The sequence below is a fragment of the Somniosus microcephalus genome, chromosome 1 (genome assembly GCF_052327205.1).
Source record: "Somniosus microcephalus isolate GS21.2 chromosome 1, FLI_Smic_1.0, whole genome shotgun sequence".
In the NCBI taxonomy this organism is placed as follows: Eukaryota; Metazoa; Chordata; class Chondrichthyes; order Squaliformes; family Somniosidae; genus Somniosus; species Somniosus microcephalus.
In genome coordinates this window covers 60,856,781-60,883,826 of record NC_140987.1, presented here as the reverse complement: position 1 = coordinate 60,883,826, position 27,046 = coordinate 60,856,781, and the positions used below count along the sequence as shown (strand labels likewise).

Sequence of the window (27,046 nt, the reverse complement as noted above, 5' to 3'; positions counted from 1 at the left end):
AGTACATGTAATATTTTATTGATATTATATACACTGGTGGATCTAGTCCAACCATTGTGTTCTGCCCTAGGTCAGGTCCAAACTCAAGTCTCACACGTGAGATTCTTGAACCACTTACTAGAGAAGGGTAGTTGAGGTTGTTTCCCCTTGCCTTTCTTGCGGTTTTTATATTCGAATTGCCTTCTCTTAGGTGGGCTGCAACCAAGGCTAAACAGCCCTACCTACCCTTTCCGATGCGGGAGAGGGGGCCACCTGTAGCCATTGGATGCAAGTACCCCTGCTGGACGTAAACTCCACTCCAGATAGTCTGAGTGTTCAGAGACGGCGCTCAGGTCTCTGCTCACCGGGGCTGTCTGGAGTGGGATCCAAACCCAACCCTTCTAAGGTCGCGAATTTAATTGACCTGAGGGCGGGTTTGGAGGCGGGTCTGTTGCGAAAATCAGAAAAATTGCCGGCGGGCTACAAACCCGCTGCCATCTCACCTCCACACGACTTTGGCAAGTGTCGGGTCAGCCGCTCCCGAACTGACCTGACACCAAATGGCAGGAGAGGCAGTTAGGAGCTTGTTAACTGCCTGGATAATCCTATTTTAACTGCCTGTTTGGATTGTGCAGGTTTTTCAGCGTGCTGCCCGCCTTCAGAAAAACACGGCAGCTGAATTGAGCCCGGTTGAGCGAGGACCTGAATTGTTGCCAGCTGCTCGAACAGCTTAAAAGCAGTCCTACAATCTCCCACAGGCCTTCGATAAGGTCCCACACAAGAGGTTGGTGAACAAAATTAGGGCACATGGAATTGGGGGTAATATACTAGCGTGGATTGAGAATTGGTTAACAGACAGAAAACAAAGAGTAGGGATAAACGGGTCTTTTTCAAGATGGCAGGCTGTGACTAGTGGGGTACCACAAGGATTGGTGCTTGGGCCCCTGCTATTCACAATCTATATCAATGATTTGGATGAGGGGTCTAAATGTAACATTTCCAAATTTGCTGATGATACAAAGCTAGTGTCAGTTGTGAAGAAGATGTGAAGAGGCTTCAAGGGGATCTCGACAGGCTCAGTGAGTGGGCGAGAACATGGCAGATGGAATATAATGTGGATAAATGTGAAGTTATCCATTTTGGTAGAAAAAACAGAAAGGCAGAGTATTTCCTAAATGGTGAAAGATTGGGGAATGCAGATGCTCAAAGGGACCTGGGTGTCCTTGTACATGAGTCACTGAAAGTGAATGTGTAGGTGCAGCAAGCCATTAGGAAGGCAAATGATATGCTGGCCTTCATTACAAGAGGATTTGAGTACAGGAGTAAAGAAGTCTTACTCCAATTATATAGGGCCTTGGTGAGACCACACCTGGAGTACTGTGTATAATTTTGGTCTCCTTACCTAAGGAAGGATATACTTTCCATAGAGGGAGTGCAACGAAGGTTCACGAGATTGACTCCTGGGATGGCGGGACTGTCGTATGAGAAGAGATTGAGTAAACTAGGCCTGTATTCTCTTGAATTCAGAAGATTGAGAGGGGATCTCATCGAAGCATACAAAATTATTGCAGGGCTTGAGAGGGTGGATGCTGGGAGAATGTTTCCCTTGGCTGGGGAGCCTAGAACCAGGGGCCACAGCCTCAGGATAAAGGGTAGGCCATTCAGGACTGAGATGAGAAGAAATTTCTTCACACAGGGGGTGGTGAATCTTTGGAATTCTCTACCCCAGAGGGCTGTGGAGGCTCAGTCATTGGGTGTATTCAAAGCAGAAGTCTGATTTCTGACTAGTAAGGGCATCAAGGGATATTGCGATAGGGCCGGTGAATGGAGTTGAGGCAGAAGATCAGCCATGATCTCATTGAATGGCGGAGCAGGTGCGAAGGGCCGAATGGCCTACTCCTGCTCCTATTCCTTATGTTTTTATGTTCTCACTCTTTCACATGCCACAACTTAGTGCTTTGAGGTTTGGGAGACATTTTTCAGCTCTACTAATCTTGTGAATGTTGAGGCTTAAATCCAAATGCAGTGTGATCTCCTTGGAATACCCTCTAGCCCCTTTGTCTGAGCGTAAACAACCTCCATTCCTCGACTGAGATATATACCAGTGGTATGGGAACCATTTCTATCATCTCATCCTGGTCGTCAGAGTCGGAGGAAGAGCAGCCTAGCAGCAGCGCAACCAGGCACAGCAGCACCAACAGCAGGAGCGCTAACCTTCTCCTCAGCTACCTGATGATGCACAGGGCAGAGGGCGTCAGCGCAGGCCTGCACCTCGCCGCAGGAGATACCCCCAACACCGGGTTTACAGGCCGAGGATGAGCTTCCTCAACGTGAGTGAGCAGCAATGCCAAAGGAGGCCGAGACTTCCGCGAGACATAGTCGCTGACATCTGCGCAATGCTGCACCAACACCTGGAGCCCAGAGGAGCGGGTGGACACTCCTTACCAGTGGCTGTCAAAGTCACCACCGCATTCAACTTCTTTGCTTCGGGCTCCTTCCAGGGATCAGCTGCAGACATCAGTGGAATCTCCCAGTCGGCTGCACACACCTGCATCACACAGGCTACCGATGCCCTCTTTGCAAAGGCGCACAATTACATCCACTTCACCACGGATGAAGAAAGTGTAATGCGCGCGCGGTTGGCTTTGCAAATATGGCAGGTTTCCCAAGGGTGCAGGGCATTGTAGACTGCACACATGTGGCCATTAGGGCACCCCATCACAGCCCAGCTGTTTTTGTCAACCGCAAGGGATTCCACTCCCTTAACTTCCAGCTGGTGTGTAACCACAGGAAGATCATCATGCATGTTTGCGCAAAGTACCCTGGTAATTGCCATGACTCCTTGTTCCTGCGGCAGTCTACTGTGCCTCAGCTCTTCAATCTGCCAAACAACTTTCCGGATGGCTACTTGGCGACAAGGGCTATCCCCTGAAAAAGTGGCTCATGACACCGATGAGGAGGCCATCAAATGAGGCTGAGGAGCAGTACAATGTGAGCCACATTTGCAACAGAAGCATCATAGAGCAAACCATTGGCTTGCTCAATATGCGATTCCGATGCCTTGACAGATCTGCTGGAGCCCTGCAGTATGCACCAGCCAGGGTGTCCAGAATTATTGTCATCAACATCGCACAGCAGCATCGCTTAGCGCTGCCTGAGGAACAAGTGGCTCAGCGCAGAGCATCCTCGGAAGAAGAAGGGGAGGACGAGGAGGAGGCCGAGGAGGAGGAGGAGGCACGCCTTGCGGGGCCGGATGTGGCCAATGCAGCAGCACTCGAGCACATTGCTGGCTGTCATGCAAGGGCTGCACTCATCCATGCCAGATTTACGTAAGCTTACGCTTCAACAGGTGGCTGGCATATGGCTATGAATGTGTGGACGACCTTCATAACACACCATACATCATCTCTCCAATAAACGGTGCTTTCCTATCACTCTTAGCACCATCATTACAAATGCAAGTCGCCCTGAGCCCTCAATGTGCAACTTCCATTTCCCAGACCACATAGACCAGAACTTCAATTGTTTGCCATCACTTTTGTTTAATCTCATCACAAAAGGATGACAATCGAAAATATACAACAGAACAAAACACCCAAGTGACTACCCTTTTGACTATTTGTGTGTTAGCTTCCTCTTTTGCGTGCTTCTACATGGTGCTTCCCCTGTGGCTTCAGCAGATGTAGAGGTACCTTGCTCACTTTGATGCTGCGCCTGCTTAGAGGCCTTTGGCGGGCGTCCTCTGGGTTTGGGAGCCTGGGAGGGCTCCTCTACAGTCTGCTCTTCCTGTGGCTGTGCAGCGGCTGAGACGGCCATCTCAGTTGGGTGAGGAATCTGGGGCTCTGACCGAGGGCTCCGCAGGGGCATGATCGTGTGAGCACTTGGAGAGGAGCCCACACTTCCTTGTTGTCTGCCACCAACGTCCCTCTCATGGGTCACCCGCACTTCACTGCTAGCTAGTGGCTGGAGAGCACCTTGCTGCACATCAGTGGGGCCATGAGGACCCGTCTCTGTACTGACAGTCCTCATAACAGGGATGTCCATGTACCTCTGGTGTCTCTCCTCAAATGATGACCATCTATCCTCCATAGCAGACCATCTATTTAGAAGAGTCACCATGTTTTCGTGTGTCTGGCTACTTATGTCCTCCACGGCGGTTGCCACCCTCTCCATGGCAGCACGTTCATGCGCCATTGCCTCCACAAAGGCAGTGCTCATGTTGGAGATGGACTCCTCCATTCTCTTCACACTTGCAGTTACCCTGGAGGCAAATCCTGTCAGAGACTCTAGCACTTGTTCCTGGAGTTCCAGCTTCTCTTTCTGGATGGCCCCAGGGGCACAGCGTCTACATGCAGCTGAGCAGAGCTAGGAGCGCCCTGCGACCTCCGACGAGGACTCTCCACTGCTGTCGTTGTCTCCACCATCTGCTGATGCTCACTTGTGAGCTGTGATACACCAGGTGACAACACTACTCTATGTCGTGAAGCCCTGCCGAGGTGTGCGTCTCTGTGCTGGGTGTGCTGAGTCCTGGTGACGCTGCTCCCTCAGAGGCTGCAGGTTCCTCTGAGGAGTCATCCGGCTCTTCCTCCTGAACAATGGAGAGGGGGGGGGGGCTCTCGATGGTCCTGTGGGAGAGTAAAGGCATGAGTTAGACATCTGGGGGTAGAAATTCGGTATCACTCCATTTGGGGCGCAATTATCGGCCGGGCGCAAAGTTTAGCGCCTGACGCTAATTATCGCCTCCGACTGCAAACTTGACTTCTATCACCCCTGGAGGTGATTGGAGCGCCAAATCAGGCGCTACACACCTCTCTTAAGGCGCTAACGCCGAGGAGCGAGGCGCTACCTCAGAGCGCTGGCAAAGCTCATGTGATGTCAGTCAGCAATGGAACACAGACACAATGGTGCCGGCCAGTTCTTAAAGGGGAGGAGCGATCTTGCTCTCCATCCACATCCTGCTCATTGCAGCCTTGAATCTTGGCCTGGAGAGACCTGTGCATCAAATCTGCTGGAAAGAACAATGGAGAGGCCCAGGGAAAGAGCTCAGAGTGCAGCCCCCATAGTCTCTTCTAAAGCGATACAAGGAAGATCATATCAAAATGAACCTGCAAAGTGCTGCTCAGTACCCAAAACTCCTCAATACAGCGTTGAATATCTCCAGAAGTCTCTCTCTCCCACTCAGAATGCGTGGTGCAAAAATGTCGCTGACAAAAAAAGGCAGGAAGTGGTCGCCTTTAAATAGCGCTCCCCCAGTCCCTTCCTGACTGCAAAACGCTCCCCTCAACCTGTCGTTGCTAGCGGCAGGTGGTAAGGCAGGGGACACCGCTCAATATCCGGTCCGGGGTGCTACCGGGGCGTTGCACACTCGACTGATGTCACGATCTGCGGGCACAGGAGATCGTGGCGGTAGTATTTAGCGCCGCCGCAAAATGTCTGCTCAATTTCGCGAGCGGCGCAACTATCGCCGTGCCCGAGTGCTAGTTGCTTTGCGCCCCATTAGCACCCTCTTAAGGCACTAACGGGAGGCACAAACCAACCGAATTCCCCCCCCTGACTTTTAGGTAGCAGACACATCCTATTGTGCAGATGATCCAAAGTCAATCTCTATGAACATCATATGCCACTGCAGTCAATCATGAAATCTAAACGCGAGGGTTGAAAATCTATTCTGTCACCAGCTTTGTCTAGTGCGCCCGTCTCTCCGTCCCCCACTTCCGATCTCGTGCGCAGCCTCCTCAGTACTTGTCAGTCTCGCCAGGGATGGTGGGCCTCCTCCTATCGTCGCTCCCTCCCTCTTATTGTGGGCTATCTTTTCCTGCAAGGAGGGACACAAGTGGAGTTTCAGCAAGAGTGATGGAGTGACTGTGAAGAATCCATAACATTGAAGCTTAGAGGGAGACCAAGATGGAGTGAGGTGCCAAGGGGAAGCTGCCTCCCTGTGCGTTGTTAGTTGTTGTCATTGCATAACAGTGAGAGCGAGTGTGAGGGGTGCATAGTAGGATGGCGAAGTGATTCAGTACAGAGAGATGGATAGGTAAGGGTGCAAGGGAAGTAAGGGTAAGGTGGGATGTGAAGGAGCAGGCTTACAAAACAAAGTGCTGGTGATGAGAAGAGAAGGGAAGCAGATTGAAGGTAAGTGTGATGGGATACTCACTTTTGATGATCGCAGAAGATCATTAAACCGTTTCCGGCACTGGATCCAGGTGCATTAACATATGGACCTAGCGCTGACCTCCTCAGCAATGTGCCGCCAGGCTGCCTTTGTTTACTGAGGAGGATTCCTCCGGCCATCGGGAGGGAACAGAATCTCCCTGCACTCTCTTACTCCCTCCACAAGAGCTTGAAGGGAGTCCTCATTAAACCTTGGAGCAGCCTTGGCTTTTGCAGCGCTCATTGTAGCCTGGGCCCATTCAAACACAAGTAGAAACGAGAAATGAAAGGCTGAGGCTGTATGGGCCCCTTAAAAACAACTGCAGCAATGATGTCGTCAGAGGCGACTAACAGACCCGATCCCACTCATTGGACCGGGCAGTGTGCACGACGGGACTTAATAGGCCACTTAAATTAAAATCTCAATTCAGGAGCGGCTGAAACCGGCAGCGGGACCGGAACCCGCCCACCAAGCAACCCGACTCCAACCCGCCTCCTCTATTAAGTTCGCGGCCTAAGAGTTGGAAACGCCACCACTAAGGCAAAGGCTCACTGTGGATCTGATAAGCCAGAGGAAATGCTGTTTTAGAATCATTTACCCTTATAGCAATTCTACCTTCCACTCCCTGCTCAACAAAGTCTCTCTATTTCCCCCATCCACAACAGGGCCTTTATCCATCACCCTATAAAACTGTCTCCACCCTCAACAGGATCTGTTCCAGCAACCACACAACAGGGAATTGATAGGAACGTAACAATAGGTGCAGGAATAGGCCATACGCCCCTTCAAGCCTGCTCTGCCATTCAATAAGATCGTGGCTGATATACCTCAACTCCACTTTCCTCTGGGGTAGAGAATTTCAGAGATTGTGATATACTTGAACAAATTAGCATTGAGAGGGAGGAGGTACTAGCGGTTTTAGCGGGCTTAAAAGTGGATAAATCACCAGGCCTTGACGGGATGTATCCCAGGCTGCTGTGTGAGGCAAGGGAGGAGATTGCAGGGGCTCTGACACAAATTTTCAGAACCTCTCTGGCCACAGGGCAGGTGCCAGAGGACTGGAGGACAGCTAATGTAGTACCATTATTCAAGAAGGGTAGTAGGGATAAACCAGGGAATTACAGGCCAGTGAGCCTAACATCAGTGGTAGGGAAAGTATTGGAAAAAAATTCTGAGGGACAAAATTAGTCTCCACTTGGAGAGGCAAGGGTTAATCAGGGATCGTCAGCATGGCTTTGTCAGGGGGAGATCATGTCCGACCAATTTGATTGAATTTTTCGAGGGGGTGACTAGATGTGTGGATGAGGGTAGTGCAGTTGATGTAGTCTACATGGACTTCAGTAAGGCTTTTGACAAAGTCCCACATGGGAGACTGGTCAAGAAGGTAAGAGCCCATGGGATCCAGGGCAATTTGGCACATTGGATCCAAAATTGGCTTAGTGGCAGGAGGCAGAGGGTGATGGTCGAAGGTTGGTTTTGTGACTGGAAGCCTGTGTCCAGTGGTGTACCACAGGGATCGGTGCTGGGTCCTTTGCTGTTTGTAGTGTATATTAATGATTTAGATATGAATGTAGGAGGTATGATCAGTAAGTTCGCAGATGACACGAAATTTGGTGGAGTGGTAAATAGCGAGGAGGGAAGCCTCAGGCTACAGGACGATATAGACGGGATGGTTAGATGGGCAGAACAGTGGCAAATGGAATTTAACCCTGAAAAATGTGAGGTGATGCATTTTGGGAGGACAAACAAGGCAAGGGAATACACAATGAATGGTAGGATCCTAGGAAGGACAGAGGATCAGAGGGACCTTGATGTGCATGTACATAGATCCCTGAAGGCAGCAGGACAGGTAGATAAGGTGGTTAAAAAGGCATATGGGATACTTGCCTTCATTAGCCGAGGCATAGAATGTAAGAGCAGGGAGGTTATGATGGAGCTGTACAAAACATTAGTTAGGCCACAGCTGGAGTACTGTATGCAGTTCTGGTCATCACACTATAGGAGGGATGTGATTGCATTGGAGAGGGTGCAGAGGAGATTCGCCAGGATGTTACCTGGGCTGGCGCACTTCAGCTATGAAGAGAGACTGGACAGGCTGGGGTTGTTTTCCTTACAGCAGAGAAGGCTGAGGGGGGACCTGATTGAGGTGTACAAAATTATGAGAGGCATAGATAGGGTAGATAGAGAGGAACTTTTCCCCTTAGTAGAGGGGTCAGTAACCAGGGGGCATAGTTTCAAGGTAAGGGGCAGGAGGTTTAGAGGGGATTTGAAGAAAAACTTTTTCACCCAGAGGGTGGTTGGAATCTGGAACTCACTGCCTGAAAGGGTGATAGAGGCAGGAACCCTCACAACATTCAAGAAGCATTTAGATGAGCACTTGAAACGCCATAGCATACAAGGCTACAGACCAAGTGCTGGAAAATGGGATTAGAATAGGTAGGGCTTGATGGCCGGTGTGGACACGATGGGCCGAAGGGCCTCTTTCTGTGCTGTATAACTCTAGGACTCTATGAGATTCACAACCCTCTGAGTGAAGACATTCCTCCTCATCTCAATCCTAAATGACCGACCCCTTATTCTGAGACAGTGCCCCCTAGTTCTAGACTCCCCAGCCAGGAGAAACAGCCTCTCGGCAACTACCCTGTCAAGTCCTCTAAGAATTTTATACATTTCAATGAGATCACCTCTCATTCCTCTGAAGTCCAGAGAATATAGGTCCATTCTACTCATTCTCTCCTCATCGGACAACCCTCTCATCCCAGGCATCAATCTAGTGAACCTTCGTTGCAATCCCTCTAGGGCAAGTATATCCTTCCTTAGGTAAAGAGGCTGTACCTGTATGTCAGCGTTCTGTGATTCGTGCACAAGGGCATCCAAATCCCTTTGCATACCAAGAGTTACTAGTCTCTCACCTTTTAAAAAATATTCTGCTTTTCTATTCTTCCTTCCAAAGTGGATAATTTCACATTTCCCCATATTATACTCCATCTGCCACCTTCTTGCCCACTCACTTAACCTGTCTATATCCCTTTGCAGCATCTTTGTGTCCTCCTCACAGCTTACTTTCCAATCTAGCTTTGTATCATCAGCAAACTTGGATACATTACATTCGGTCCCCTCATCTAAGTCATTGATATAGATTGTAAATAACTGAGGCTCAAGCACTGATCCTTGTGGCACCCCATTAGGTACAAACTGCCAACTCGAAAATGACCTGTTTATTCCTACTCTCTGTTTTCTGTCTGTTAACCAATCCTCAATCCAAGCTAATATATTACCCTCATCCCATGAGCCCTAATTTGGTGGAACAACCTCTTGTGTGGCACCTTATCAAATGCCTTTTGAAAATCCAAATATATTATACCCACCGGTTCTCCCTTATCTACATTCCTAGTTACACCCTCAAAATACTCGAATAGATTTGTCAAACACGATTTCCCTTTCATAAAACCGTGTTGACTCTGCCTAATTATATTACGATTTTCTAAGTGTCCTGTTATCATGTCCCTAATAATAGATTCTAGCAATTCCCTACTACTGGTGTCAGGCTAACTGGATGCATTGGTTTTGATCTTAAAGAATTCCCTAGATCCTAGTTCCCTGTTTTCTCTCTCCCTCCTTTCTTTAAATTTGCTACCTTCCAATTCACAGGGTCCATTCTAGGATCTAGGGAATTCTTTAAGATCAAAACCAATGCATCCACTATCTCTGCAGCCACCGCTTTAAAAAGCCTAGGATGTAGGCCATCAGGTCCAGGGAATTTATCCCCTATTCTTGTCCCCTGTTCAACAGGAACTCTCTCACTATCTCTCTTCCCTCCTTCCCAACTACAGTATCCTTCGTTCTTTCACTGTGAAACGATATGGTGGGGGTGAAATTCAACTTCGGCAGGAGGGTAAAACCAGCGCCAGCAGATCGCCCGCCTATTATACTCTGCACCCGAATTGAAGTCAATGGAAAGGAAAATCAAACGAGGTGTTTTACAGGTAAACGTTCCGTTACTTCCCGTTTTGTGTCCCCGCCAAAGTTGAATTTCACCCTTTGTATCTCTTTCTTCCCCCTTTCGAGAGCATGTCCCACCCTTTACCTCCCCTCCCCTCAGTATGGCTGAAATAAAGTTGGGAGATCTTACAACAGAAACAGACTTTTCCACATCCATATATTGTTCGTCGTATCAGTGGACGTTTTCAGGCCAGATTCCTACATTTTAAATTTTATTGGGCTGAGCCCCACTATAGTCTCTCACATAGAAACATAGAAGATAGGAGCAGGAGTAGGCCATTCGGCCCCTCGAGCCTGTTCTGCCATTTAATGAGATCATGGCTGATCATCCAAATTCAGTACCCTGTCCCTGCTTTCTCCCCATATCCCTTGATCCCTCCCCGCCACCCCCACCCCTCTAACTATGGAAACTGGTACTGGTAAGTCTGCAAAAAGACAGGTCTCTCTCTCTCTTCTCCTTTACTTCTGTTTCTTTCTTTCTCTCTCCTCCTCTTCTGTTTCTCTCTCTGTCCTCCTCAGAAACCACTGTGCGTACATCCCTGTCTTGGGATAGAGCTAACTCATCTGTAAACATAGAAATGTAGAAATAATGAATTTATAACCCTGAAAGATCAATGTAAATAATTCTGTTAAAAAATCATATTCAAGAACTGTAGATACAAAAACAATGAACAAATAAGCCTGTAAATGTACCATATGAAGTGACATTGCCTTCCATGTTATCTGAACCTAAGTTACATGCAGGGAGAAAGGTGTAAATTTTTTATTTTCCCATTTCTCTTCAAGGTGTTGACTCCTTGATGGAAATCAGTTCTACAAGCCAGGTTCCTTATCCAAGTGGCCATTATTCATGATTGAGTCAATTGTAAGTGTTGGCAGTCCATTCGTCCTCACCCAACATCCACATTCCCCTGCACCTCATTGGATAGAGGTCAGGGTTGGGGAACTTGGCCAATATTTTCCCTTCCTCAGGGAACTGGAACTGAGGCCAACTGTAGTGCCCCTATTGTTGTTTGGCTGAGATCAACTAGTTCAACACAGGTTGGGGATTGAATCTAGTGCTCCCTCATATAGATCGCTCAACCACACATTGAATAAACTGGCTGATCCAATGGAGAGCCTATTGGTTGGTGTTTAATTACATGTATATTGTGAAGAAACTTACCAGAATTGCAGCAGTCTGTTGATTGGGTTCCCACCTCCCTAATAATGAAGAACTGATAGTGCTTTGGGTTGACCAAAGCTCCAGCTGATGGTCCAGCTACTTCTTTTTAACACACTTCCGTTTCCATGACTCAGGTCTCAGTGTAACCCTCTGAGGACTGAATGTTATTTGCAAGTTTCAAATGCACTCTTTTGGTCACATTCTAGGCAGGATTATTCTCTGCACCTAAACCGTTTTACTGCTGGTACTGGGGCAGATAGGGGAGCAAAATGGTTTTGATGATTCATTATCCCGGAACCCTGCCCATTTTTGAGTCGGATATAGTTTCTGTCAGAAGTGATGAAGGACAGCAGAAGCACCTACCCAAATACGAGCAGGTGCATTCAAAGGATGTGATAATGATGGAGTGACATCATAGGTCGCATTTACCATCATTAGTGCCCTAGCAACACTGCAGCAGCAGCAGCAGCATTTCCTACCTTCCACTTCCAGGATCCTCCTTAAATAATTTAAATAAAGCTTAGCTGACCCCGTCAAATTCACCAGGGTCAGCGCCAGGTCACTCAAGTGGGTGGCAGTCCTGCCCATATCACACTTTCAGCAGCATTGCTGCCAGGTAGGAAAATCCTACCCAATTGCTCCAGAAATTATTGTACATTTTTCTCCCTGTTTATATAATAGAATTCCAGAAATGAATAGCACCTTTCAGCTCACTGTATTTTCAAAAATAAATGAATACAGGTTCATATTTTAAATTCATTTATTGTTGAAATTCTCCTTCAGTTTCCAGATCATGCGTTTGCTTTTAAGACCATAGTAAAGTTTCTACTCCACATCTTAAAAATGAATGCTATAAGCAGAATTGTGTACAAGGCCTTTATTGTAAAGTTCTTGTAAAGTTCTTGTTATACACTGTTCCAATAAGCTCAACGTAAGCTCGAGGAACAGCATCTCATCTTTCGATTAGGCACTTTACAGCCTTCTGGACTCAACAAAGAGTTCAACAATTTCAGACCATAACCTCTGTCCCTATTCTTTTTTTTTTCCATTTATTTTATTTTAATTTTTTTTACACTTCATCTAGAGCCATCTTTTGTTTCTTAACTTGTCCCATGACCATCTCCTTTTGCCTTGCACCATCTCTTAATGTCTCTTAATCTCTCCTGCCTTCCATCCTATCACAGACCTTCCCTTTTGTTCTTTCCTCCCCTACACTTGCTTAAAAACCTGTTCAATCTCCAGCTTTTTCCAGTTCTGACGAAGGGTCATCGACCTGAAACGTTAACTCTGTTTCTCTCTCCACAGATGCTGCCTGACCTGCTGAGTGTTTCCAGCATTTTCTGTTTTTATTTCAGATTTCCAGCATCCGCAGTATTTTGCTTTTGTATTCTTGTCATATTCAAATGGTTTTAGAGTGTGATATTGAAAATCTTCATATCTGACCAGCAATATACGGTACTGAGATGATCCAACTGGGCTGAGCACTTGCCAGTTTATGTCAGGTTCGTCGAGTACATTTAGCTCCATGTGAATAGTACACATGGAAAAAAACCCAGATCCTGAAACAAACCACTGGTTCTCCAGCCACATGTATGGCTTATACTTTTGTTGACACTCAGTCATAATGTTCCCTCTTACCTATATCCAGTGTCGTCTCCAGATTTGTAGAACCAATGTGGCTGCTCCCAGCCGGCATGGAACCCCATGGATGCCTTGGCTTTCAACGTTTCATAAATTCCACTTACTCGCTCTGTTGGCCTTCCTCCAAACCGCTCTTCTTTGGGATATCCAACTAAGCAAGTAAAAAATAAATATGTCAGGTAATTTGCAAATACAACTCCCATAAATCCCATTAATGACAATCACCGCTTCCCTTTTAAGTTCTGACCGAAGGTCATCGACCTGAAACGTTAACGCCACCGTCCTTTCTCCACAGATACTGCCTGACGTGCTGAGCGTTTCCAGCATTTTCTGTTTTTATTTCAGATTTCCAGCATCTGCAGTATTTTGCTTTTTTTTTCCCTTTTAAGTGACCTTGCCTATTTTGTTTTCCTAATTATCTCTCCTCAATCTGTTGTTCAGTATCCCTCCTTATCTTTTCCCTCCTTGATCTCTACTCTTCAATGTTTTACAATTTCATGCTAACTTTTTATTTCTGTACCTATTCTGACATGCCGGATTGCATGTTACATCACGCAAGCAGCAATCACGGAATTAAGCAGACTTGCATAAATTTAATTAAAATAACGTTTATTTTCAAAATCCAGTTGAAGACAAACAAGTGGGAAAGTAGGAGAAAAAAACAATTACCTACTACCCCCGCCCCACTGTGTACACTATGTACATCTGTAATAATCCTAATAATTATTGGTGGTTCCTAAATAGCTCTGGTTGTTAGTGTTGTCAAAAAGAGTTGAAAGAAAGACTTGCATTTATGTAGCGCCTTTCACGACCACCAGACGTCCCAAAGTGCTTTACAGCCAATGAAGTACTTTTTTTTGAAGTGTAGTCACTGCAGTAATGTTGCATTTATATAATGTTTTCTCACATCTCTCAAAATATGTCACATATAATCAATTACTTTGAAGAGCAGTGACTATTATTATGTGAGCAAACACGACAGTCATTTTGCACACAGCAAGATCCCACAAACAGCAATGTTATTAATGACCAGTTAATCTATTTGTGTTGGCGTTGGTTGAGGAAGAAACTTTTGCCAGGATACAAGGATAATTTCATGGACTCTAAATAATGCCATGGGATTTTTAACAACTATTAGTACATCTAAAAGGTGGCACCTCTGAAAATGCAGTACTTGAGTATCAGTCTAGGTTATATGCTGACATCCTGGAGAGGGATTTTAACCAAAAACCTTCTGACTCAGAAGCAAGAATGCTACTACAGGTAGACTACCCTTTATCTGGACTTCCGAAAACCGAAACCCTCTAAAAACCGAAGGTTTTTTCGTTCAGCGTAAGTCGTGCGTACGACTTACGCTGAACGAAAAAACCTTCGGTTTTTAGAGGGTTCCGGTTTCGGAAGTTCGGATAAAGGGTAAGTCGTGCGCACGACCCCCCGCCGGCCCCGACCCCTGCCGACCCCGACCGACTTACGCTGAGCGTCAGCGTAAGTCGTGCGCACGACCCCCCGCCGACCCCGCCGGCCCCGACCCCCGCCGACCCCCCCCCGCGGACCCCGCCGGCCCCGACAACCGCCGACCCCCCCGCGGACCCCGCCGGCCCCGACCCCCGCGAACCGCCGACCCCCCCGCGGACCCCGCTGGCCCCGACAACCGCCGACCCCCCCGCGGACCCCCGCCGACCCACCTTCCGAAATCCGAAATTCTCCGAAAACTGAAACTCGGCTGGTCCCGAGGTTTTCGGATAAAGGATAGTCTACCTGTACCTGAGCCAAACTAAAATGTCAATTACTAGTCAAAACATGGAAAAGGGAGCTATTGGACATAGTTTTACCTGATCGTCTACTGCACTTGAAAAACTTCCAAACACACAGGGGTCGATTTTCCTGGAGCCATCAGGCGGGGTTTCAGGCTTGTGGGGGGGGGAAAAATCCTGAATTTGGGGGTCCCGACACCATCCCGCCCAAAACCCCGCTCCACGCAAGTTTCAGGGGCGGCGGGTACCCGCCCCACACTGGGACCCGCCAAAACCAGGCGGGAAGGGATTAGTGCCAATTAACTGCCTGTTAACAGGTAGTTAACAGGCAGTTTTTAGCCTAATCTCTATTTTGAGGGGTTTCGTGTGGGATTCCCGACGGCTCCAAACCACGCCAGGTTAGAGCAGGCGGGCCGTCGGGTTGAAGGAGTTGGAGGGGTCGAGATGTCAGTGTTCAGGTGAGTGATGGGTGCATGAGTGCAAAGGTAAGTGTGTTTGGTGTGTCTAAAGTGCGTAAAGAACTTTTACTTACCTGTACTTACCTTAACAGCCTTTCTTCCTGTAGCCGTCGGGAGCCCATCACTCAGCCGGCGCTTAAAGCTGAATGGCTGCGATCTGTGCAAAGTGACAGTCTTCAGCTTTGAGTGCTGCTGAGAGTTCTAACTGAATCTGTGCAGAAGGACTCAGGTTAGAAGTCAGACTGTCAGTGTTTCACAGCTTCTAACAGCTGTGAAACACTGATATTTCATCTGTCAAAAACTCTTGACAGATGAAATTGCAGTCTGTGACGTCACCTGTTGCCGGGTGACACTTAATTGGCCTGCTGAGCCCGCTGGGCGGGCTTAACAGGGTCAATCAAGGGAAAATCGCGCGGATTGGCCAGACGTCGAAGTAGGCGGGTCTAAAACCCGAAAGTTGTAGTCCCTCCTTCTTCCCGACAACTTCAGGAAAATCGACCCCACAATTTTTAATAGAGAATTCTGACAATCAGGTCCAAACTGCTACCAGAGAAATTGAGAAAAGTATCAACTAAGATGGAGTGCCTGAGCGTTTTCCTGTTGAGAAACTAAGGTCAAAGGCAATAGTGCAAGGCAGCAGAAAAGTGTAAAGCCTGTAGACTATAGGTAAAAATAAATATGAATGAAATTAGGAATGCCACAGGTTTGAGATCCTGGGCAAGAATAAGTTGGAGACTTTTGATTTTAACATGGTGATGATGTAAGCAAGAGGTAGAGCGCGTAGGAAGGCATATTTGGAGCTAGAAGAAACAAGACAAGCAAGTTTAAAGCAGTATTGACGATACTGTAAACAAAATAAAGAACAACCGACCACTTGTTACGATGGAAAGAGAGTGGAAGGTTAGAAGCTAGAGGTGAGAAAGTCAACAAGCTTTTTCTTGTATCTGTCCAGGATTTCAAGAGCGTCGCGAGTATAGGCGCCCCAGATATGAGGACAGCATTTTTGGATAGACTTGGGCTTCATAGAAAGTTAAGAGTTGTTGAGGGGGGAAGTATGGAATGAAACAGGAAACTTAGCTTCTTGAGACAGTTTTAACAAGATGTGGCATTCTATTTGAGGTCACAGAAGATAGTAAGGCCAAGGATGCCAATAGATAATTAAAGGTTAAATGTGGAGCTATCAACGGTGGTAGTTATTGGTTAGATATGAAGAAATAGAGGGGGAAAAATTGAGTCGCGCCCCCTTTGGGGCACTAACTTCGTTGGGGTGCTACTTTTAGTGCCCCTGCTGCTGAAATTCATCGGTAGCGCCCCAAGAGGGAAGCGAGGTGCTACTGGAAGCACCCCGCCTCCCTCTTGGGGCGCTGCGAGTGAATATTGCGGCGCTACATCCTGCAGCGCCATGCTCTGCGGCACGTCGCGCCGTGGTACTGCAGGCCTTCCTCCCCTTCTTAAAGGAGAGGGGCCTTGCGCAGCGTGACCCGGAGTCCAGCTGGGCCACCAGGGATCGGACTGCCGGCAAAAGAGCCCGGCACTCGAGAGAAGTGCTGGGCTCACGGAGCGCAGCCGGCACTCCGCGGGGGGTCTTCAGGGGAGGCCGGGGACGGCAGAGGGGGCAGGTGTTGGCAGGTGGCCAGCAACAAAAATGGCCGCCCGGCACCTTCCCTTTAATTAGTGCCGTCCCGGCCGCAGGTAGGCCCCCCTAACCCCGTTGGACATAACGACCGGCGGTAAGTATGGGGGCGCTACCGAAGATCGCGGCCAGAGTACTGCGCACGGCAATGACGGTTACCGCCGCCGCTAACCTACTGCTGAATTTCGAGGGAGGTGTTGGCGGTGCCGCGCCCGAGCGCTAGTTGCTTTGCGCCCCATTAGCACCCTCTTAAGGCGCTAATGGGAGGCGCAAAGCAACCGAATTTTTAGGCCGGAGTCTTTAAAGAATTGGAAAAAAATCAAGGTTTTCATTGACTTTTCAAAGTACATGGAGGGAGCTGTGAAAACTGTAATAGCATAGCAATAAGCCTGTCAAATAAAATTGAACACTTCAAGCCTAATTAATTAATCATGGTAACAGCTCTTCAGAAATGCTACTGATTTCAGGAGTATACATATAGACAGCTCCTAATCAGTTTTAAATTATGTTACAGATCACTGAAGAACTCTTTGGGCTGTATTTTCCCAGCGGGGGCAGGTTCACGATAGGAGAGGTAGTTGGCGGGTTCTGGTCCCGCTCCCGGCTGCAGCCACGCTGCGCAAACAATTTTCCTGTGATTGGGCTTGTTAAGTCCACCGTACGCGTTACCCGGCCCAATCATTCGGTGCGGGTCTGCTGAGCTCCTCTGATGACGCGTTTGCAGCCGGTGTATTTAAGGGGGCCATGTCCCCATTTGCTCTCACTTCGGGTTTGATGCTGCTGAGTGCTGGTGCTTTGAGTTATAACAGCAGAGACCAAAGGCTTCAACGATGACTCCCTCCATGTTCTTGTAATATAACAGCACACTTACCTTCATTCTGCTGTGCCTGTCTTCACATCCCCATCACTCTGCATTGCCAACCCTACTCCTGCACATCCTTACTCACCCCAACATCCCTTGCACCATCACCCATCCCTCTCTCCCTATGTACAAAATCACATCCTCATCTTACTATGCAGCCCTCACACTCACCCTCAATGTTATGCAATGACAACAACTAACAACGCAAAAGGAGGAAACTTGGTATTGGCACCCCACTCCATCATAGTCTCCCTCTAAACATCTATCCTATCCATTCTATACACTCATTCCATCACTCTCACTAAAACTGCAATTCTTTCCCTCATTGCAGGGAAAGAGAGCCCACAATAAGAGGGAGAGAACAGGAGGAGGATGACCATCGTTGGCTCAGCTCACCCACGCTGAGGAGGCAGCTCTCGACATTGCAGGAGCAGTTGACCAGCTTGAAGTGGGGGACGGGGAAGGGGGCTCAGTAGAACAACCTGGTGACAGAATAATTTTCCATCCATCTTATTTGGCATTCATGGGTGACTCATATGGGATCTGATGTCAATAGAAATTGAATGCTCATCATGTGCACAATGGGATGTGTCTGCAATTTACATATGACATGTCTAACTCATGCCTTTACTCTCCCACAGGGCCATCAAGAGCCCCCCTCCCTACTGTCCATGAGGAAGAGCAGGAGGACTCCTCAGAGGAACCTCCAGCCTCTGAGGGAGCAGCGTCAGCAGAAATGAGTGCACCCAGCACCAGTACAGCGACGCACAGCTCAGTGGGTCCTATGTGAGATAGAGTAGTGTTGTCACCTGGTGTATTACAAGTCACAAGTGAGCAAGAGCAGATGGTGGAGACAGGGACAGCAGTGGATAGTCCTCCTTGGAGACTGCAGAACGCTCCTAGTTCTGCTCAGCTGCATGTAGACGCTGAGCCTCGGGGGCCATCCAGAAAGAGTGGTCCTGGAGCTTCAGGAACAAGTGCAGGAGGCTCTGACTGGGTTTGCAACCACGGTGACTGCGAGTGTGCAGAGAATGGAGGAGTCCATCTCAAATATGAGCAACACCATGGCGCATGCAATGGCAACTGTAGGTACTGCCATGAAAAGGATGGCAACCTCCATGGAGGACATAAATCGCCAGACTCACGGGAACGTGGTAACACTTCTAAATAGATGGTCAGCTATGGAGGATAGCTATCGAGGAGAGAAACCAGAGGCTCATGGACATCCTTGTTATGAGGAATGTCAGCACAGACACGGGTCCTCATGGCCCCACTGATGTGCAGCAAGGCGCTCTTAAGCTACTTGCTGGCAGAGAAGTGCGGATGGCCCATGAGAGGGATGATGGTGGGAGGGGACATGGAAGTGGGGGCTCCTCTCCAAGCCCTCAAACTGCCATCCCCATGCCAACCCCTCGGTCAGAGCCCCAGATGCCTCCCCCAACAGTGATGGCCGTCTCTGCCCCTGCACAGCCACAGGAGGAGCAGACTTTGGCGGGGCCCTCACAGGCTCCAAAACCCAGAGGACAACTGCCAAAGGCGTCTAAGCAGGCGCAGCAGGGAAGTGAGCAAGGTGCCTCTACATCTGCTGAAGCCACAGGGGTAGCACCACATAGATGCACTTGTAAAAGAAAGCTCCCACATAAATAGTCACAAGGGTAGTCACTTAGGTGTTTTGTTATAAATCAATGTTAAGTTTCTGTTCTTTAATTTTTTTGTAATAATGTTTTGTGAACGTCTGAATTCGTTACCATATGTGTGCTCACAATTGAAAGTGGCAGAGTGAAGGGTGAGGGCGCCTTTTATGTCTAGCAATGGTGGTGACAGTGCAAGGAATGCACAGTTCATTGTAGAGATGCTTTATGGTGTTGAAGTGGGGTGATGCCAACCTTCATGTGCATGTGGCAGCCACATGTCTGTGCTGCATAAATGTAGGTGAATCTGGCATTGATTAGGCCATCCCTGGCATCACGGGCAGCAATGTGCTCGCGTGCTGGTCGCAATGGGTCAGCCGCCTCCTCCGGGTATTCCTCATCTGGAACCTCATTCTGCTCCTGCTCCTCTGAAGAGGCTGTGCGCTCTGCGACCTGTTCCTCAGGCAGCGCTAATCCCCATTGCAGTGCGATGTTGTGCAGGGCACAGCAGACCACGATGGTTCTCGAGACCCTGTCTGGTGCGTACTGAAGGGCTCCACCAGATCTGTCCAGGCATCTGAAGCGCATTTTGAGCAACCTTATTGTTTGCTCCATGACACTTCTGGTGCAAATGTGGCTTTGATTGTAGCACTCCTGAGACTCGTTTGATGGCCTCCTCAACAGTGTCATTAGCTACATCTTCAGGGGAAAGCCCTTGTCTCCAAGGAGCCAGCCGGAAAGTTCATTTGGCGGAGTGAAGAGCTGAGGGACAGTGGACTGGCACAGGATGTAAGAGTCATGGCAGCTGCCAGGGAACTTGGCACACACATGCATGATGCTCTTCCTATGGTTGCACACCAGCTGCACATTAAGGGAGTGGACGCCCTTGCGGTTGACAAATACTGCTGGGTTCTGATGGGGTGCCTCAATGGCCACATGTGTGCAGTCGATGACGCCCTGCACCCGTGGGAAGCCAGCCCGCTTGGTAACACTTGCCTCATCAGTGGAAAAGTGGATGTACTTGGCAGACTTGGGAAATAGGGCATCGGTAACCCGCGCGATGCATCTGTGGGCGGCCGACTGGGAGATGCCGCTAATGTCTGCTGCTGATCCCTGGAAGGACCCTGACGCAAAGAAGTTGAGGGCGGTGGTGACTTTGACAGCCGCTGGTAAGGCGTGTCCACCCGTTCCTCTGGGCTGCAGGTCTCGATCGAGCATTGTGCAAATGTCTGCCACTACCTCTCGCGAAAGTCTCAGCCTCCTTTGGCACTGCTGCTCAATCATGTTGAGGTAGTTCATCCTCGGCCTGTAAACCCTGTGTTGGGGGTGTCTCCTGCGGCGCGGTGCAGCCCTGCGCTGATGGCCTCTGCCCTGTGCAGCATCAGGTGGTTGAGGAGAAGGTTGGCACTCTTGTTGGTGTTGCTGGTGTGCCTGGTTCTGCTGCTGCCGCGGATGATCATCTTCAGATTCTGAGGACCAGGATGAGAGAGTATAAATCGTTTCCATTCTGCTGTTATATATGACAGTCGAGGATGAGATGTTATAAGCAGTCAGTCAATGAGGAGGGAGGTTATTCCAAGGAGGTGACAGTGCATATAGAGTTTACAACACACACATACAGCCTCAATACAGATCAAACGTGTCTTCCAAATCCTGAAATCGGCAACCTCTCACATTTGAAAGTGAACAGATGTGAGAGTTTAGCTTTTATACTGCAGTTGCAGCTGTGAACTATTCAGCTCGTTGGAGCTCCCAACATACTTACCTGACGTGATCTCCGAACGACGTGAAACCCATTGAAAATGTGGGAAAATAGAAAAAGGCTGGCAAAATAACAGTTAACAAGCACTTAACAAGCAGCTAACTATCTTAAGTGCCTCCCCCGTTCTGAAATCGCAGACCAGGCACTTTGGAAACTTACATGGAGGCGGGTTCACAACCCGCTGTCAATCATTTTGAATTTAACAGCTGTCCCGCCTCCGAACCCGCCCTCTGAGCGCCGGCAAAATCGCGGCCTTTCTGTTAAAATCCTTAGGATTATACCCTCCCTTCGCCAACCACCACCAACCCCCCACCCCAGGACAAACCTCTTTCTATTCAATTCAATTATAGAGGGGGGTGGGGGAGGAAATTAGAGCTAACAAAGGTTATCCTTCATTTCAAAAGTTTTGAATCAATCACCTAATCTAAAACCAAGGTTTATCCTTGAGGCTTATTTTGATATAAAATAATATAAAAACATATATTAAAATCATTTCTATTTTGTAAGAGGTAAATGTAATGTGGAATTGTACTTGGTGAAATACAGTTCCATAGTGCCAGTGACCTCCAGGTTCTCACTCAAGTGGCCATCCTTCATGCATGAGCCTAGATAGTCAGTGTCAATAGACTGTTTCATCATGGTGTCATCATAACGAAGCCCAATCTTATCCTCACCCATGTCCACACATGTGCAATTTTCAGCTCTAGTCACTGGATAGGGATTAGAAGTGGTTTCCCCCCCACCCCCAAGCTCAGGGAGCAGGGGCCAATGTATTGCTTATTGCCCACTCTCACAGGTTTAAGATCAGTTAACTCAGCATAGGCCAGGGAACAAACCTGGGGCCTTTCTGTACGTCACAGTTTCACACTGGCAGCAAATTTACCAGCTGAGCTATTGAAGTGTCCTAAAGAAGTTTAAAAGGGAACTGTTATTGCATTAGGGATTCAGATCTTGGAGCAAATACTTCTAAAAACTTCATTCAAATAGCTCTGCAGTACAAATGCATGACAGCAGGGTGGAAATCTGCTCCATGATTTTATTGAAGTTATGTCATGTAACTAACAGCAGATATGGTAATGTAATCATATAGTATAACAACAACTTGTATTTATATAGCTCCTTTAACGTAGTAAAACGTTCCAAAGCGCTTCATAGGAGTTAAAGACAAAAAATTTGGCACTGAGCCACATAAGGAGAAATTAGGTGACCAAAAGCTTGGTCAAAGAGGTCGGTTTTAAGGAGCATCTTAAAGGAGGAAAGAGAGGTAGAGAGGCGGAGAGGTTTAGGCAGGGAATTCCAGAGCTTAGGGCCTAGGCAACAGAAGGCAAGGCCAACAATGGTTGAGTGATTATAATCAGGGATGCGCAAGAGGGCAGAATTAGAGGAGCGCAGATATCTCAGGGGGGTTGTGGGGCTGGAGATAGGGAAGGACGAGGCCATGGAGGGATTTGAAAACAAAGATGAGAATTTTGAAATCGAGGCATAGCTTAACCGGGAGCCAATGTAGATCAGCGAGCACAGGGGCGATGGGTGAACGGGACTTGGTGCGAGTTAGGAGACGGGCAGACAAGTTTTGGGTGACCTCAAGTTTATGTAGGGTAGAATGTGGGAGGTCAGCCAGGAGTGTGTTGGAATAGTCAAGTCTAGAGGTAACAAAGGCATGGATGAGGGTTTCAGCGCTGAGGCAAGGGCGGAGACGGGCGATGTTACGGAAGTGGAAATAGGTGGTCTTAGTTATGCCGCAGATATTTGGTCGGAAGCTCATTTCAGGGTCAAATATGACACCAAGGTTGCGAACAGTGTGGGTCAGCCTCAGACAGATGTTAGGGAGTGGCTAGAGAACAGAGTTTGTGGCAGAGGAGTATATTCCTCTATATGTAAACATAGTAAAGTTTTACATTAAACTACTGCCGTCGGCAAGATCACCTTGGATGGAATTTGAATCAGAAATGGTCAAAGGTAAACTTATTAATTAAATCATACCCAATCCTTTCCATACTTCTTACCAGCGTTGTTGAACGCATATGACTCTCTTGCTTTATCTATTGTGAATTTGGTTGTTGTCCATTTCCCATAGCGATTGGGATCGAGTTCAATTAGGTCAAATTCGGGTTCCCCATCCATGATCCAGTCACTAAGATACTTTCCAATCCCACCAGCATGAATGATTCCATACCTGAAAATACACATATATTTTCTTTAAGATGAAAACACTTACAAATTACGTTCAATTGTTTAACTGGGACTTTTTAATAAAAGCTCCAGCTGCTTTAAAACGTTTCCATTTAGGAGTCCTCCTGTGCATGCACTATTCTGTTGGTAGGATATCCTTGAGATTGGCTTTGAACATTTCACCAACGCTACCCTGTAATCAGCCACTATCAGTTGGGCAAGAGTATCTTAGGGTGACTTTCCTCCAATTATTTCTCCCTGTGGGGAAGCGCCTGGCCTCCAGTTGGTGTCTTCTCATGTGGGGAATCATGGATGGAAATCTGTGCTCTATCCCACTGTGGTACAGCCAGGTGGACACTTATACAAACGCACAAAGTATAAGGAATAAATTGAATGAACTGCAGGTGCGAATTCAAATTGGAGGGTATGACATGGTAGCTATTACTGAGACATGGCTGCAAGACGGTCAGGACTGGGAACTAAATATACCAGATTATAAGGTTTACAGGAAGGTTAGGGAAAATGGTAGAGGGGGAGGAGTAGCCTTAGTGATTAAGGAAGAAATCAATTCAATGATAAGTGAGGATATAACGAGAGGTAAGCAGGCAGTGGAGACTTTATGGGTAGAATTAAGAAATAGGAAAGGAATTAAGACTGTAGTGGGAGTTGTGTATAGGCCCCCAGGTAGCAGCTGTGAAGTGCTAGTTGTATAAATGCAGAGATTAGATAAGTGTGTAGCAATGGCATTGAGGCTTTAATGGGGGATTTTAACTTTCATATATATTGGGATAAGCAGACTAGCACCTGTCGTCAGAAAGGTAGTGAATTTCTTGAGTGTGTCCGGGATAGTTTTCTACAACAATATGTCCTAGCGGCAACAAGGGGGCAAGCCATATTAGATTTAATAATGAGTAATGAGCCAGATTTAGTTAACAGCCTAACTGGGCGTGAACATTTATCCAATAGCGATCATAACATGGTCGAGTTCATTTGAAAGGGAGAAACACAAAACAGCTACTAGGAAGGATGTCAAGGCCTTAGAGAGGGTGCAGTAGAGGTTTACTAGAACAATGCCAGGGCTTTGAGACTTCAGTTACGTGGAGAGACTAGGGAAGCTGGGATTGTTCCCCTTAAGCACAGAAAGTTAAGGGGCGATTTAATAGAGGTGTTCAAAATCATGAAGGATTTTGTTAAGAGTAAATAAGGAGAAACTGTTTCCAGTGGCAGGAGGGTTGGTAACCAGAGGACACAGATGTAAGGTCATCGGCAAAAGAACCAGAGGCGAGATGAGGAGACATTTTTTTGTCCAGCAAGTTGTTATGATCTGGAATGCACTGCCTGAAAGGGTGGTTGAAGCAGATTCAATAGTAACTTTCATAAGGGAATTGGATAAAACTTGAAAGGGAAAAATGTGCAGGGCTATAAGGAAAAGGCAGGGGAATGGGACTAATTAGATAGCTCTTACCGAAGGTATGGTTGCTAAATTTGCTGATGACACAAAGATAGATAGGAAAGTAAATTGTGAAGAGGACATAAGGAGGTTACAAAGGGATATAGATAGGCTAAGTGAGTGGGCAAAGATCTGGCAAATGGACTATAATGTGGGAAAATGTGCATTTTGGCAGGAAGAATAAAAAAGAAGCATATTATCTAAATGGTGAGAGATTGCAGAGCTCTGAGATGCAGAGGGATCTGGGTGTCCTAGTGCATGAATTGCAAAAGGTTACTATACAGGTAGAGCAAGTAATTAGCAAAGCTAATAGAATGTTATTGTTTATTGTGAGGGTAATTGAATACAAAAGTAAGGAGGTTATACTTCACTTATACAGGGCATTGGTGAGACCACATCTGGGGTACTGTGTACAGTATTGGTCTCCTTATTTAAGGAAGGATGTAAATGCATTGGAAGCAGTTCAGAGAAGGTTTACTAGACTAATACCTGGAATGGGCAGGTTGTCTTATGAAGAAAGGTTGGACAGGGTAGGCTTGTATTCGCTGGAGTTTAGAAGAGTAAGAGGTGACTTGATTGAAACATATAAGATCCTGAGGGGTCTGGACAGGGTGGATGTGGAGAGGATGTTTCCTCTTGTGGGAGAATCTAGAACTAGGGGTCACTGTTTAAAAATAAGGGGTCGCCCATTTAAGACAGAGGTGAGGAGAAATTTTTTCTCACAGAGGGTCGTGAGTCTTTGGAACGCTCTTCCTCAGAGGGCGGTGAATATGTTTAAGGCAGAGGTAGATAGATTCTTGGTAAGCAACGGGGTGAAAAGTTATTGGGGGTAGGCGGAAATGTGGAGTAATCGGATCAGCCATGATCTTATTGAATGGCGGAACAGGCTCGAAGGGCCGAGTGGCCTACTCCTGCTCCTAATTTGTATGTTCGTATGTCCATTATTTGAGGATGTTCCTTTTAAATTTTGCTGACCCTCTGGTACTACTGCTGCTGGATCTGGCTAAACACAGGTCCAGGATGCAAAAGATTGCCAGGCAGGCTTACTCTGAAAGCATGCCTAGATCGAACTAAAAATCATGCACTGGTGACCCTCGAACATCAACATGCGGGGGCCAATAATCTGGCAATGGGCGACCAATGTGCTAACGTGCTTTGGACCCCACCTCCCACTCCGGCTCCCCATGTTATCGGGCGCGGAGATCCAAAGCCTGCAATGTGCCTGAGGCACCGAGCAAGTCCCCATGTGGGTGACCAGCACAATGGGTGCTGAGAGGTCCACATACAAGGTTCATTAGGCTGCCGAAAAATATTTTAGTTCGGGGTCCACCCCAAAATGTGACTGAAGCGACTGAATGGCACTCCAGCTGCACAATGCCTGTCTGGAATGGTGCTGAATACCCAATGAAAAGAAACCTCTAATATCCTTGCCTCGTTTCACCCTGCCCTCCCCTCTACCTTGACCTCATGCCTCTCCCCTCGGTACCAGAAATTCTCCTGGTGAAGAATGAGCAGCCAGCAACCCTTCACTGCTTCTCACTATAATAGGTTTGCTAGCCTTCTCACGGGTGTTCAGGGATCAAACGTCCTCTTCCATGTGTATTTTCAGCCAGAATAGCGTATTTAAGATTCATGTTATTTGACGTACACTTCACTTCAAATTGTCTGGGCTTGTGAAGTCATTCTGCTGATAAATCATGATAAATAGAGATATGCTTGACAGTATGATAGATATCTTCCTGTTCAATCTTCGAACTGCAAAGCTTCCTGGAGGCCTTATTCTACAAGTCGGGGTGAATTCAAGCCTCTATTTGCATTCTTTGGGATGTCAGGCAAGCTAAGATTATTGTGCCATTCTCAATTATCAAGGAAGTCAATCTGTGCTACAGGGATTTCTCACTTTTAGTCGTAAGAGTGAGCGTGTCTGTCTTCAACCAACTGGGCTTCTAATTCTTCCACTTCAGTTACTCATTTTTCAGCTCGGGTAACCACGTCTGTCACTTTGTCCATAGTCTTGTAGAATCCTGACATTGACAACATAAGATTCCTCTGAGAGTTCAAGATTTTGGTGAGTATCTCATGTATGAAGCAAAGGATGTATCAGAGCAAGTTTATCTCTCTTGTTTTGAAAGTCTCATGGTTGATTTGGAGACATGCTAAAACTGGCTGAGTCCTTTTATGTATTCAGGTTTGGACGGGAGACTAACTGGACTCATGTAGACATGACTCGGGAGTTAAAGTCACCCAGGCCGGACACTCGCGACATCATGGGGGCTCGCCAACCAATCGCACCCGAGTTAAAATCTCTGTAGCACAGAAAAGGCCATTCAGCTTATTGCATCTGTGCTGACTCTCTGAGAACTATCCAATTAATTCTATGCCCTGC

General features: G+C 47.4%; 1 protein-coding gene across 5 annotated transcripts in view; it reads right to left on the bottom strand.

Moving 5' to 3' along the window:
• Positions 1–27,046, bottom strand: part of dmgdh (dimethylglycine dehydrogenase) — a 169,396-nt gene that overhangs the window by 38,573 nt on the left and 103,777 nt on the right. For 4 of the 5 annotated variants that reach the window (XM_085982273.1, XM_085982283.1, XM_085982300.1 and 1 more), the window contains exons 8-9: positions 23,045–23,214; positions 12,936–13,089 (exon numbers count right to left, since the gene is read on the bottom strand). In XM_085982273.1, the coding sequence (XP_085838399.1) occupies positions 12,936–13,089; positions 23,045–23,214 (324 nt within the window). Of the gene's footprint in view, positions 1–12,935; positions 13,090–19,552; positions 20,746–23,044; positions 23,215–27,046 lie in introns of those variants that run through there. The other variant, XM_085982306.1, reaches the window with a different exon arrangement.